This window comes from Armigeres subalbatus, chromosome 2, assembly GCF_024139115.2.
Source record: "Armigeres subalbatus isolate Guangzhou_Male chromosome 2, GZ_Asu_2, whole genome shotgun sequence".
Taxonomy (NCBI): Eukaryota; Metazoa; Arthropoda; class Insecta; order Diptera; family Culicidae; genus Armigeres; species Armigeres subalbatus.
In genome coordinates this window covers 226,683,886-226,698,344 of record NC_085140.1, presented here as the reverse complement: position 1 = coordinate 226,698,344, position 14,459 = coordinate 226,683,886, and the positions used below count along the sequence as shown (strand labels likewise).

At 35.3% G+C, this 14,459-nt stretch overlaps 1 protein-coding gene across 5 annotated transcripts in view; it reads left to right on the top strand.

Annotated features, from left to right (window-relative positions):
* Positions 1-14,459, top strand: part of LOC134211796 (potassium/sodium hyperpolarization-activated cyclic nucleotide-gated channel 2) — a 104,935-nt gene that overhangs the window by 13,115 nt on the left and 77,361 nt on the right. For all 5 annotated transcript variants that reach the window (XM_062689030.1, XM_062689029.1, XM_062689028.1 and 2 more), the window contains exons 2-3: positions 810-953; positions 10,902-11,050. In XM_062689030.1, the coding sequence (XP_062545014.1) occupies positions 883-953; positions 10,902-11,050 (220 nt within the window). In that variant the 5' untranslated portion in view covers positions 810-882. The remainder of the gene's footprint in view (positions 1-809; positions 954-10,901; positions 11,051-14,459) is intronic.

Below are 14,459 nucleotides of genomic sequence, written 5' to 3'. Positions count from 1 at the left end.
TAAAAACTTATACTAAATGAGCGATCATTTGTAGACTATGTAGACTAACTTAGGCCGAAATCATACACTTCACTGGTTTTATTGAATATTCGGCAGAACTAACTGTTACTAATTTCTTCTATATTAGATGTACTGGCAGATGCAGTGGAACATCGAATAATGAACTATTTGCCGAAAAAGCCAATATAATGAATCTAGGTATTTACAATTTTCCCTTCAATACAATTTCGAGCCAATCAAGCATACGAAAAATATAACCTATATGAAATTGATCACCCATTTCTCCCCAAGACTTTTTTCAAAGATTTCAATAGGAAGGAATCATCTTTGAGAAAAATGCTAGAACAAAAGTTATTTAGTATGGCCAAAATTATAGGAAAACGAAAAAAAAAATGGTTGTAAATCATTAGTTTATTGATTGTTCTCAACAGTTTAACTATTTGTACTCAAAATGAATTACATTTGCATTCTTATGGAACCAAATATTGATGTGTAAGATGTGCCAAATATTGCTTTTTATTGTTGAAACAATTCAATGAAGGTGCAAAATTTGATGGTGCTCTACAATGGCGTCCGTTAAGAGTGGGTTAAATTAGAGAGTAAAGTGTTGAAAAATGAACACCAGAAAGGCGAGATTTAAATTCGAATGTTTATCTAAAAATCCAATATTGATCGTATCATTTTAACAAATAAGTGAAACCTTATTATGTTTCATTATTATTGCCAAATATTTTATTTCAACTTAATATTGAATGAATTGTTCTCATCAAGCACTAACAAATGCATATGTTTTTTTTTTTCGATTACAGCACAAAAAGCCAACTAGAGAATTAGGATTAGTTCCTGTCCCCAAACCACTTATGCGGGTTGAACTTTTTTAAAATGCCATTTAAAAAAATTCAACGAAGAGTTAGTGGACCGGGAGCCTATTGCAATAATTATCTGCAAAACAGGTAAATATTTGGTCTTGTATTTATTGTCGTGTATACTAAATTCAAAACATTCTTATTCTTTAAAGAGATTTTCAGCCCGAGGTTGGTTAGTTATACACAAATCCATGTATATGTACAGTGTACACAGCACAAATGAAAATACTTTATTATACATTAAAAACATATAACGTGATCGTAGTGATTTGCTCAAGCTAAGTCATAAATGAAAACCTAGAAAAATTTAACTAGATATATTTTTTCTCATAAAAAAACATAGTGTACAAAGCGTATCACAAAAGTCAAAACATCACTGTAAGCGACGATAGACGGAAATACCTGACCTGTCCCTATCTTTTTTCCAAAAGAAAAACATTGTATACAAAGCATATTACAAAAGTCAAAACATCACTGTATGCAGGATAGGTGTAATTATTCAAACTCATCAACATTCAAATTTGTTAATTTATTTGCATTGTTATAAACCCTTCAAAAAACTTATTGTAGGTTATCGTAGCGTTTTTCTTCTCTTTCTTTCTCTCTGACTTCTTATATTGCCGCCTCGAGAGCATAGTACAAGGCTGGCTAGTACGAATTTAACACACAAAAATCTGTATGTTTTATGTTGTAATGGAATGTCTTAAGGGAAAGTAGGAATGGGCGATATCGATACGATATATCGGGAATCGATATTTTCGATCCGATTAATCGATATTTTGTATCGATTTTTTTATGTTCGATATTTGACCGTATCGATTTTTTGTAGCTGATATCGGATTTCGATTTTTTTTTTCAAATTCCGAGACATTATCCATAATATATCAAAAGTAAAAATATAGAACATTAGGCACAATCTGTCACCCGTAACACGGTAGATCCCTTTTGTGTTGCGGTGTAAGATCTACCAAACAGAACCCTAGCTTAATCCATTTTTCTAGCTAGGGCAGTAAGTTGTGGTAATTAAGGATTCATCGTATTTCGTCCCCGCTACCAACAGCAGTCTCAAAAATGAAACATAATTAATGTTACCTTGCAGACAGTTGAAAGACTCGAATTTGTCTTGTTTGAGGCTAGACCGTATGCAGCGGAAACAACTTTTCAAGCAATTAGTTAAAAATCCTCGGTACCCGTTCCTAGGCTGAACTGACTGCTGGAAAAATCGAGTTAGGGGCTTAAATGCGTACTAACTCTTCTTGAACTGGTGAACAACGGTAGTGAAAGGAACACACGGAAGTTCTTATTACTCAATAAATTCTCTTGCTTGAAATGGTCTTGTAGACAGAGCTAAATCCCGGGTTTTCATTGTTTTACTGGTGATATCCTAGAAGCAAGACAAGGATGTGGCTAGAGCTCCGATGCATGGCCAAAAACAGTATCACTGTTCTGTTTTCTCAAGAAAGGATTGATTTCATACACTACTAAAAATCCACACATATTTATTGGCAAAAATTCAAGATTTAACTTATGATGTATGTATATCAGCGCACACATAACCATTATCCACGCGAACTACTAATAAAATATATATCCAAATAAACTTTATGTGTGGTCTCGAATTAGCAATTATTTAATTTCTGTGTGGTTCTATATCGATTATATAAGGGTGAAGCTATCGCAAAAATTTATAACGGCGACACATATATTTTATATAGATATTTTTGGCAGTGTATTGATAAGGGGCACGCCTTCAATGGGATTGCTCTCTGTGAAGGGTCTAAATAGCGGGACCTTTTCATGGTGCTTTTGAGAAAACAAAACAACAACTGTATCGAAACCGATACTGCATTGCTTATTAATAGTAATGAAGTAATTCGACATGCACTTAAACACTAAGGATACGGGTAACGCTACAATAGATCTAATAACAGGTCGCAGTGGCACACCCGAACAGGAAAAAAAGGCACAATCTGTTAAAAACAGTAAAACTTTGATGTGTGATTCGATAATCTGAAATGAGAAATCAAAAGTTTCATTTTTTATCATTTTCAACACTCAGGTAGAACTTACCTGATTTTCATGCAGAATGAAAATTCTATCGAAAAATCAGGTAAAAGTTACGTGAATTTCAGGTGAAAACAACGTGCAAATTTGTTTGGGTGTGTGAATACAACCGATATAGCCTATTCAGATTAGGTTATTTATCACTTTGTAAAGTGAGAGGGTATTGAATTATTACAAGGTTTTTTTAAGTGCAGCAAAATAATATCTGTTGACGTTTCTGTATGTTCTCATTTGTGGGCTAAAAGATTTTAAGCATTTTTTAGATAGCATAGCATAGTATATGTGATTGCACAAATCGTGGGTGGCGATAAAATGCACAATTGAGCAATCTACTGTATATTGTTGCAAATTGCTACTTGGGATTAGTACCTTTTCCTATACAGTAGCAGTTGAATACCTGGCCACGCCCTTACGATCACGGAAGGAAGGGAAGGAATGTTAGTTCAACATCTACTAGTAAAGAAGCAGGGAACCTATACTACAATCATACATGTCTCGGGAAGGAAAATTTGTGTAAGTGGGTAAAGTGAATAATAGGGAGCTCTGTTCGGTAATATAGATCGTTTGTCAAGAATAGTAGGGTAAGGGAGGTATTTTGGACCACCAGTTCGACAGCTCATATTTTGGACCACTGAGTGAAAATTGCTCTTAGTGGTCCAAAATAAGAGCTCCCGTAAGGGTGGACCAAAATACATTCTTGTCCTATATGCTGAAAAAATATTAAAATATTTACTAAGGTGGCTCAAAAAATACTTTTTCAATTCACTTGTCCTAAGACGAGTTTATACCATCCCATTGAATTCCACCACTTAATTGTATCTTGACAGATACGTATTTCGACCTCAACAGTAAGGCCGTCTTCAGTGTCTCGTACTTGACTCGACTTAGTCGACCAAGTCGAGTCAAGTACGAGACACTGAAGACGGCCTTACTGTTGAGGTCGAAATACGTATCTGTCAAGATACAATTAAGTGGTGGAATTCAATGGGATGGTATAAACTCGTCTTAGGACAAGTGAAGACATTCCACTAAAAAGCTCAAAATATTTTTCTTATCACTTTTTCAATTGTTGATGCTCTGGACAAAATTTCAGCTAAATCGATCAACGTTTGAGAGGTGCTAAACTCGTTGGAAGTTCATATGGAAAAATGTATGCAAAAACATCGGAAACAGTGATTTGTAGTTGAACGGCTTAATTTACGGTGAAGACCTATTATACTCTGAGGAGCGGTCTTGGTAGAAGCCGTGATATTGATAACAGAACATGATATGAACTTGTTTGAAATAAGAGTAAAAACAACAGCAATCCTTGAGTTCCTTTAAGAACCTTAAGCAGTTCTCCCAAAATAGTTTTAAAAATAGGGGTAATGACGGCTTTGGCAGGTTTTGTTCTATTATTGGCAGGGGGGTTTTTTATGACTGATTATGCTCAAATTTGGCCCAAACATTCTTTGCATATCAAAGAATATTGTGACCAAATTTCATAAAATTCGGTCGACAAAAACTCCCCTGCCAATAATAGAACAAAACCTGCCAAAGCCGTCTGTTCCCCTACTTACAGAATCTCTCGGGATTTTTTTTAAATCGCCCTCTAATTTCTTTTGTGGTTTCATTTGAAAACTTTGCAAGTTTTTCTAAGACAAATCTCCAGAATCTTTCGGATCTTGTTACAATTTTTTTCTCCAGGACATCCCTAAAAAAACTGTGGAAGCATTGCTGCAGGATTGCAGAAAGCATTCCTACAAGAAATTCCTGTAGGAAAACTGGATGGAATTTCAGGTGGAATTTCTTCGACTGACTGCAAGAATTAATCACCGAGGAAAACCAGAAAGAATAACCACGAAAAAAAAGTTTAATATAGGTAATATATCTAAGTGCTACGACGAGTCTCCAGTTAGCCTCTCCAAACGTCAGGCTTAGAACGGATATCCGTTTATAATCCTTATCAAGACTAAAAGCTGAGAACTGCCTTCATAACAAAAGAATTTCTCTTGCTGATATTTTGATTTATGAGAGCTTGGACGCGCTTCGCATCGCTCGACGCGTCAGCATGTCATCGTCCTTAGACTCTTTAACTTTATGCAGCGGAAACAACTTTTTCAGCAATTAGGGTAACAGTATTAGTCAGTGGCGTAGCCACGGGGGTGGTTTTGGGCATAAAACCCCCCCAGAGACAACATTTTTAGAAGGAATTTCTTTTTCGAAAAAAAATAATAATGTTCAGAAAAGCCCCCCCCCCCCACACACCAATTTTCTGGCTACGCCACTGGTATTAGTAGATCTACAAGTTTTTTTATTTGATATTTTTGGAAAATTTAAAGCTTGTATATCTTAGCCAATAAATAAACTAATAAATTAGCTAACAAAAATGAGATTGATGTCATTCAACATCAACAACTATCGAATATTGCTTGTATTCGGCAGGATATTTGAAGCCTTCGTAAAGTTTATAATTATGATAAATCTCATTAAAATCCCACTATTTCCACTATTGGTGCTACCTCCACCTTTGTGTCATTATTCTAAGTTGAACTGACTGCTGAAACAATATCTGGAGCGGGATGTACTAACTTTCCATGAACTGGTAATCAATGATAGTTCGAAGAATACACGTCAATTTTTGATACTCAACAAATTCTCTAGAAAGAACTGATGTTGGGTCATTAGGCCGAAGACCGTTAGACCGAGGGTCATTAGGTCGAAGGTGTGGAGTATGAAGTGAAGGAGTATGATGTAATGAGTGATAAGGGGCGCCCCTTTAATGAGATAACTCACAGGGAAGGGCCATATTATAATCTATTATTTCTGAAGACGTTCATTCGTGTCTTGTACAAGCTTATATAGACTAATTGATGGATTATAGAGAGAGGAACACAAATAATTTTAAACACTATCTTGTTTTGTATATCGCGCATGGTTACAGTTAACATGTTAACAAACAGATACTGTTTTTGACATCAAGCTAGAGAGGAGAAAATGCATTGGGAAAACAATATCGAGTAAAAGAGGTATCGACTTATGGAGATAATGTAGCATGCTAGAGTCAAGCGACTTTAAATCTCATCTAGTAAGGGGAAACATTGAGTTACAGAACATCGAGAGTTCACTCTACTCAGTTGAAAAACTCCTGCCGAACGCAACTTGTTGTGAGCAAATCGAATGAGTATAAATGCTAAACTAGCTATTTTTACTATACTCGTTTAAGAGATAGTATCTTGCCAATAACTTCTGATGCCATAGTCCAATAATGCCTATTTTCAATAGGAAATAATGGGGTAGTATTCCGGGTTAAAAACAACTTGTTTCGAGAAAATCGGTTAATGGTAAGTGCCTTAAGAAAGGGCGAGACTTTTTGTGCGGTTTTTGCATAAAAAATGCCGTGGAATTTGACTGATAGGTATTTATCGGTAATAATGGTTACTGTTTAGCGTGGGTATGTCACATCGCATCGTGTAGGTTTTTTATAAAGAGTAGGGTAACGATACCAATAGTGGAGGTATTAGTAGATCCACAAAAGAAAATATTTTTTTTAAATTGATAATTCAAGACAAAATTTTCAAAACGACTTACCTGCTTTTCTAAACAAAGATTCAAACGACGATTTGGCGAATCTGATAGCTCTCCCACGCAAACCAACACCATCAACAGGTAGCGGAATCCTTCACCTACCTATTGGTGGTGTTGGTTAGCGTGGGAGAGTTATCAGATTCGTCAAATCGTCGTTTGAATCTTTGTTTACAAAAGCAGATAAGTCGTTTTGAAAATTTTGTCTTGAATTATGGGAAATTTACCGCTTTACAATAAGGGAGCATCCATAAATTACGTAACGCTTGGAGGGGGGTTGCCCAAAGTGTGACAACCCATTCAAAAATTTAAGATTCTTCATACAGAAAGTGTGACATAGGGGGAGAGGGGTTGAAAATGTCCAATTTTGCGTTAAGTAATTAGTGGATCTTCCCTAAATAAATTATTAAATTTGCTAACACAAACAAGATTGATGTCATTAAACATCAACAACGACCAAATATTGTTTGCACCACTAATGGGTATACTGTTCCTTTAGTGACGGTAAAAATTTGTTTGGTTCCCATAGTGGTGCTATCCATTGATTTCTTATGAGACTCGCCACTATCATTATTAATTTTATCATTATTAAAGCCTAATAGTTGCAAGCCGCGGTCCATAACTTTTAATGGCACATTAGAACAGTCAGAACAAGAAATTGCATCTAAATTCAACGATTATTTCGTCAATAGTGTCTTATCCATTAACCGATCTATCGAGTTAGTGGATGAGCCTGATGAAATAAAACAGCCGATAGATATTAACTGTCGATTTGATTGTTTTCACCCCATTACTTTTGAAGAACTTAAAAACATTTGCTTTTCTTTAGGTAAAACGGCTGGAGTTGATAATGTTAATGCTAGAGTTATTCAAGATTGCTTTCATGTCATTGGACGCAACTTGCTGGACCTTATAAATGAATCGTTACAAACTGGGCACGTGCCGCATGTTTGGAAGGAATCACTAGTGATTCAATACAAAAGTTGCTGGAACGATTAAAGCCGAAGAGTTTCGTCCCATCAACATGTTGCACACATTAGAGAAAATTTTAGAACTTGTAGTTAAAGGCCAGCTAATTACATATTTAAATAGTAATAACTTGTTAATACCGGAACAATCAGGTTACAGAGAAGGCCATTCCTGTGAAACTGCATTGAACTTGGTATTATCTAAATGGAAAAAAAATATGGAGCGTAAAGATACTATTCTAGCTGTGTTTTTGGATCTCAAACGCGCTTTTGAGACAATTTCTCGGCCCTTATTGTTGAAAACTGTTAAGCGCTTTGGAATTTCGGGTTCTGCATACAAATGGTTTAAAAGCTATTTGTCTGACAGATCCCAACGGACTGCTTTCAATGATTATGTGTCGTGTCCCGTGGAGAATGACCTTGGTGTACCACAGGGAAGTGTATTAGGGCCCCTTTTGTTCATTATGTACATTAATGACATGCGACGGGTCTTACGTTATTGTGATATTAATTTGTTTGCTGATGATACTGTAATATTCATTGCAGCTCAAAATCTGGAGGAAGCGATTGAACAATTGAATGAAGATTTGCATTCTTTAAGTAGATGGTTGAAGTACAAACAGGTAAAATTGAATATTAGTAAAACAAAGTATATGGTTATTTCGCGAAATCGTTCAATTGATAATGTCTCTGTGAAAATTGATGACGAGACTCTTGATCGCGTACGGGAAATTAAATATCTTGGCGTGATTATTGATGATAAATTGAAATTTTACCAACATATTGACAATGTCATCAAGAAAATAGCCAAGAAGTATGGAATCCTATGTCGACTGAAAAACGAATTAAATACAGCTAGTAAAATACAGTTGTACAAATCAATCATCTCTCCTCACTTGGACTTTTGCCCTTCCATTTTGTTTTTAGCAAATCGAACACAAATATCGAGATTGCAGCGCATGCAGAATAAGATTATGCGTTTGATTTTAAGATGTAACAGATTCACTTCCTCAACTTTTTTGTTGGATGCATTGCAGTGGCTCTCGGTGAAGCAAAGAATTGTGTATTTAACAATGGTGTTCATTTTTAAAGTAGTAAATGGTTTGCTGCCTCGATATTTGTGTGATCGAATTGAAAGAGGAAGTGACATTCATAGATATAACACTAGAAACGCGGAAGATGTAAGAACACCTAACTTTTTGCATGGAGCTTCACAAAATTCTTTGTTTTTTAAAGGTATAAATGATTTCAATTCGATGCCTACACATATCAAACGTGCAACGACATTATCACAATTCAAGAGACTTTGTGTTTCACACGTGAAAGCTGTATTTTAAGCAGCTACTTGGTTGACTTTTTAAAAATCATTAATTATTGTATCTTGACGAAGTTTGACCTACGGATATTTTGTTTGGACAATTGTGTTTTTCAATTATTGAGGCACTAATAAACTATTTTGTTCGCCTCGATGATGATGATGGATTTTATATTTATTGACGTAATTATAATTTGACCTTTTTCTTGTGTAGTCTACAAAAGTTTGAGTCTCGCGCGCGTAAAGCAGATATGAATGATTTTTTTAAATTTATGTGCAGACTTGCGCTTTTTCAGCTGTTTCAATGATTCTGCGGATTAGTAATAGGCTATCTAGTAGAGTTTGGTTTCCGCGGTTGATACCGAAACTTTTGATATCGACGGAGCGGTAACACAAGTTTTGATTTTGTTGACAACGACATAGTTTATTAGATTATTATTGATGCTTTCGAGTGGCTAACGTTACTTGTAATTACGTGAAACGCGATTCTTGGTGGAACTTTTGAAATCTGTGCGAGAGGTATCACAAGTTTTGCATTTTTAAGCACTCGAAGCATCACTACTGATACTTATGAGAATCTGTAGATGAAATAAACAGTTTTTTACATTTAATATTTTTGCTGGATAGTAATGGAAAGTTAAGAAATTTATATCTGTGATGATAATCAGATCGTTTTTGTTTTGTTTTGCAAATCTGATTAAATTGTTGAAAAAATTAAATTCAATTAATTATCTTAAAGATAAATCGTCTAGCTCAAACCTTTGTAGGGGTATGTGGCGGGACCATCATCATCATCATCATCATCATCATTATTGGTACAGTTGCACCACTATAGGTGCAAGGGAGTCACTTTTATTAAGCAAAATCATTGTTTTCAATAGTTTTTCAAGCGAAATCTTAGAATAAGTTGCATTTAACAGGATATTTGAAGCACGACGCATCAACTGAAACCATCGTAAAGTGTAAAATTATGATAAATCTCATTAAAACTTTACTACCTCCACTATTGGTGCTACCTCCACTAAGGGCACGGTTACCCTAGAAGAATACACTTTTTCCAATCTAGCGTTCACCATTTTGCCAACAAGTACCCTGAATTAGACGACTTTAAGATCATGCACTGCGAAATGTATTAAAAATTTAACGACAGTAAAAACCTGTCATCTCCTTCGTTCAAATACACATTCAGTATTCAATTGAATTTGATTAAACTTTACAATCAAGTGTTGTTCTAATTAAATTCTGTTAAAAGTAACTACAAGTTCAATTGAATGTTGCAATTATTTGCTTGATCCAAATATGTACATGAAAGAACATTGGAAATTACAAAATATTTTAATCTGCGTAGAAAAGCCAATCACCCAGAAAGCATTGTTTCTTTACTATTTTTAGGTACTTGTTCGCTTTGCAAATGGCAAGAAAGCTTTAAGATCTATAGGTGGTTAAAGCTGGGTGTGGAGTGTTTTCTTTAATATATAAAATTTTAATATGAATAATAAGGTAATGGCTATTGAAGTCAGACATAAGCAAGCTACATTTGCAAAAGCTATTTGTCCTATATTCATTCCATAGAATATATAGTCTGATAAAAGGTCAAATCACAAACATGCCAAACCACAAATTTAAATAGATCGCGCACATGCATTTTCATGTCGATATTTACATCCATCACACATCAAGAGGAATGGCCGGTCAACACACAATCTATACAGGCACCATCTAATAGGCGCGATTTGTTGCAAAGCGAAGAATGAAACTATGGAAGATTTATTTTCATGTATGTTTATGAAATATCAAGACGAAATTAGCTGTAGAATACCGTGAGGGGGAATATTGTAGCCGTTCTTTGTATACACACTGGAATACTGTAATCATATTCGCTTCGATTTCCAATGTTTATTTTTTCTTCTGGGAAAAGTAAATTCGAACGATTTCTTTCTCACTCTCATTGCTCTCCTTATTTTAGCATACATGCTCATTCCAGGCAGTCTCGTTTAGTCTGTTTATTCCATACCCATTCAAATGAAATAATAATTAGTTCTCTCTTGTTTGAGTTCTCCGCAAAGAAATGCGATTACCATTGTGGATACACATGTAAAGCATTTTTTCTCTGTATATTTTCAGCCAGGAAAACTCGGAGTTTCTACAACTTTATCAAAATCAGCTGCATCAGTCTTCAGTGAACGTTGGGTACAGTAACATAGCTTACGGTAGTAATACTAGTGGCCAGCAAGGCACATCAAAATGTGGCTCCGCGACAACAACACTAGCAGGTACGTGTATCCTAACAAGAGTTTCCCTAGCATCGTTGTTCTTCAAGAGATTGACGATCAGTCGTCCATGTGTTATTCATTCAATTTAGTTCAGGTGAATGAAAATTTCCAAATATTTGCAAAATCTCTGGTAGCCGGTATTTGCTGAAATGATTTAATTTTTTCAACCTTGAAGCTCTTGAATTCTAGAAATGGGATTGAATCGTTGTATCATATGAATTCCAAGCCATGAGCAAATCAACATTGATAGGAAGAATTAATTGCAATTAATCCATTGAAGTGGCCTAGCTGTATTAAGATGATTGTAAGCTCAAGTGATATGACGTAAGAACTCCTGTGATTCAAGACATCGTATTATACTTTCGCTTATTTGGGAGTGAGTAAATTTTGAATTCTTGAATAAATCATTAGAGGAATGGAGAAAATTGCACAAAGGGTCGGTTACCATTCCAACATTCAGAAGTGGATCGATTTCATTCAATATTTCTGGAGGGCTAGCATTGAATTTATATAACACAGTCCAGGATTTTGATAATTTTTTTTCGTAAGGTTATAAGCACGCTAGATTTGCTAAGTTGGACAACGACCTAACACGCAACGCAGTTTAAAAAACATCTCCCGCATATAGCGGTTCAATGCTGTGGAACCCGTATTCCGTGATATACTGTGCTTGTATACTTGATAACATTACCCACAGCTACAAAGCTCTCTTATGTTAATAATAGGAATTCGCTGAAAAATTGCAGCTCAAATAATAGGGTAACACGTGGAATATGTCTCCAATGACTTCTGTTAATTCATATATTCAAAATTAAAATTATTTCTATTATTATGGATTTAACATTTTGCAAGCGAAACTGTGCTATTTCAACAAAAATGCAGGAAGGACGGTTTCAAAACGCTACTATACTAAATATACGTAGGATTGATTCCCAGACATGAATCAAACAATTTTTTTGATTTTCATTGGTTTTGTCATTACATACAAATCCAGAAATGCTGATATTTGCCATTGAGACATCCCAGGCAAATACACAAAAGACGTCATTTCACCAAATGGCAAAAAAATGGACTTCCCTAATGCGGATTCATTTTGTTTAGAGGTAGATTGACCGAAAACTCTGTAACGGCAAATTAGCGTGCCACCCTATTATGGGTAGAAAAAACTGCAACGCCAAATATCAGTCTCGATAGTACATATACGGGTAACGTGAATTTCGGATTACAATGCTGGATGGCAAGAGTGGTAATAATTGAAAATCGGAGACTATCGCAAACAATATATTTTAGTTCCTTGTTGCAAATTCATTGCGTATTCAATAAGCTATAACTAGTTCAAAAAAGCATAAAACAAAAGAAAAAGAGTTACTGCTACTTGAATTCATAACATGTACCCATATTAATAACAATCAAAAACAAAGAATTGGAGCGCAATTTGCTTTGTTTCTAATGTTTGTGATGTTTTTCAGTAGTGAGCACACAAGATAGCAGTGGAAAAATGACAAAACCAAGCCGAAATAGTCCATTTTGCGAACGTTATTGATATAAGAGCATGTTATTAATAATGGAACAAATATCCTACAGCAAAATTTAATAGAATAGCAACTACAAACGGTGTTTATTAATTGATTAAAAAGAAGGAAAATATGCATTTGTGAGAATGATCAGTAGAATGGGGCGTCTTGGTTATTTTTTCAAATCAATGGTGTTTCGAAACCATTCTGGGTCCCAAACAACTATGCAGAATTTGGGCCCGATTAGTTGCTTCCTCTCTTTTCTTATCGCGTTTCGTAAACCAAGTGACACATTGCGTTAAAGTATAATCCAAAAAATGCCGGAAAATCTTTGCTGAAGAAGGTACGTTGTTGGAACGTCCACGCTTCGAAGATGGATTGTTCAAAGCTTAAACCATATACATACATATGCAAAAAAATCGTTTATTCTGCCAGCACTGCCGAACTACATGGACTAATAATTTAGATGAGTATTATTTCAAAATTATTGATATCATAGGGCTTTGCAGTGCTGGCAGAAACATTGATTTTCTGTATATGGTTTGTCCAATCAATTTCCGAAGCATAATAACATTTTTTGTAGACTTTCAACATATAGCCGTATAAGGTACATTCGGCAAAGTCTTTCGACATCTTTCAGACTATATGCTAACGTATTGAGTCACGCGGTTGATATAATTGAAGCCGCTAAGAGCAAAAATTAAAAAAAAGTACTTTTTCCCATAATAATCTTCTATATACAAAAAATTTATGTCTGTCTATCCGACCCTTATAGGCTCGGAAACTACTGAACCGATCGGCGTGAAAATTTGTATCCAGAGGTTTTTGAGGCCGGGGAAGGTTCTTAAGATAGTTCGAGACCCCTCCCCCATCCCATACAAATGCAACAGAAATTTCTGTGTGACTCAAGAACTAATCAGAGAACAAATCAATTTTAGGCGAAACAAAGTTAGTCGGGTGTGCTAGTCTCCAAAAAAAAAATGAAAATGCGATGCGGAAAGCGAGGACGCAACCAATCGAGCCCATATTTTGCACAGTTGATTAAGGTCCCAAAACCATTCTGAAAAACCTTGATCTCACTTGATTGGATGTAGTTATTTCGCGAGATTAAACACATTTATCAAAAAATATTTGGTAGACGTAATATCGGACACCTTTATAGCTAGGCTAGATGTACAAGTTGTGGCTATAGCACCAGTTGTTGCACTAGTGCTTTATATGCCAAATGGCCAATCAAATCACCGCAAACCAAGTTCATATCGATAAAGCATATTCATATGATACGATAAAACCTTTGATCTCCTCCAAAACAAGCAAAGCATAATTGTAAAAATTGATTTTGCTTAAACGTCCTTTGCACCAGATGTCGCACTAGTGGTCCCTATTTGGCCAATCCCATAAGAAAACAATGGGATTTGCCAAATAGGGAAGCAAAATTAAGAATAGTGGCACAACTGGTGCATGCGTTCCTATTATGGATTAATCAATTTTGATGATTATAACAAATTTTATTGTGGTTTTCACAGCTGTTCTAAAGAGCAGGAAGTGAAACCTTCCGCTTGATATATAAAGTCAACCCACATGCCTTTTACTTATTTAAAAAAAAAAAAGTTTTTCTTATGTATGGCGACAATTGGTACACTCACCCTAATTACATTTTCGAAAAAAGCTCCCACTTTCGAAAAAATCCGCATTAGATGTCTTTCGCCACACAAATTTCTGGTTCAATTCCATGCTGCGGTTTACACATAACGCCTGGACACTTGCAGCAACGGGTAAGAAACCAGCCACTTCTGTTGGAAATTCATTCGTCGAGCTGACCTCTTGCCTGCATATCAAAAATTCATTTTATAGTGAACATATAGCTTTTTCGTTACACCTTAGTGTATGAGAAA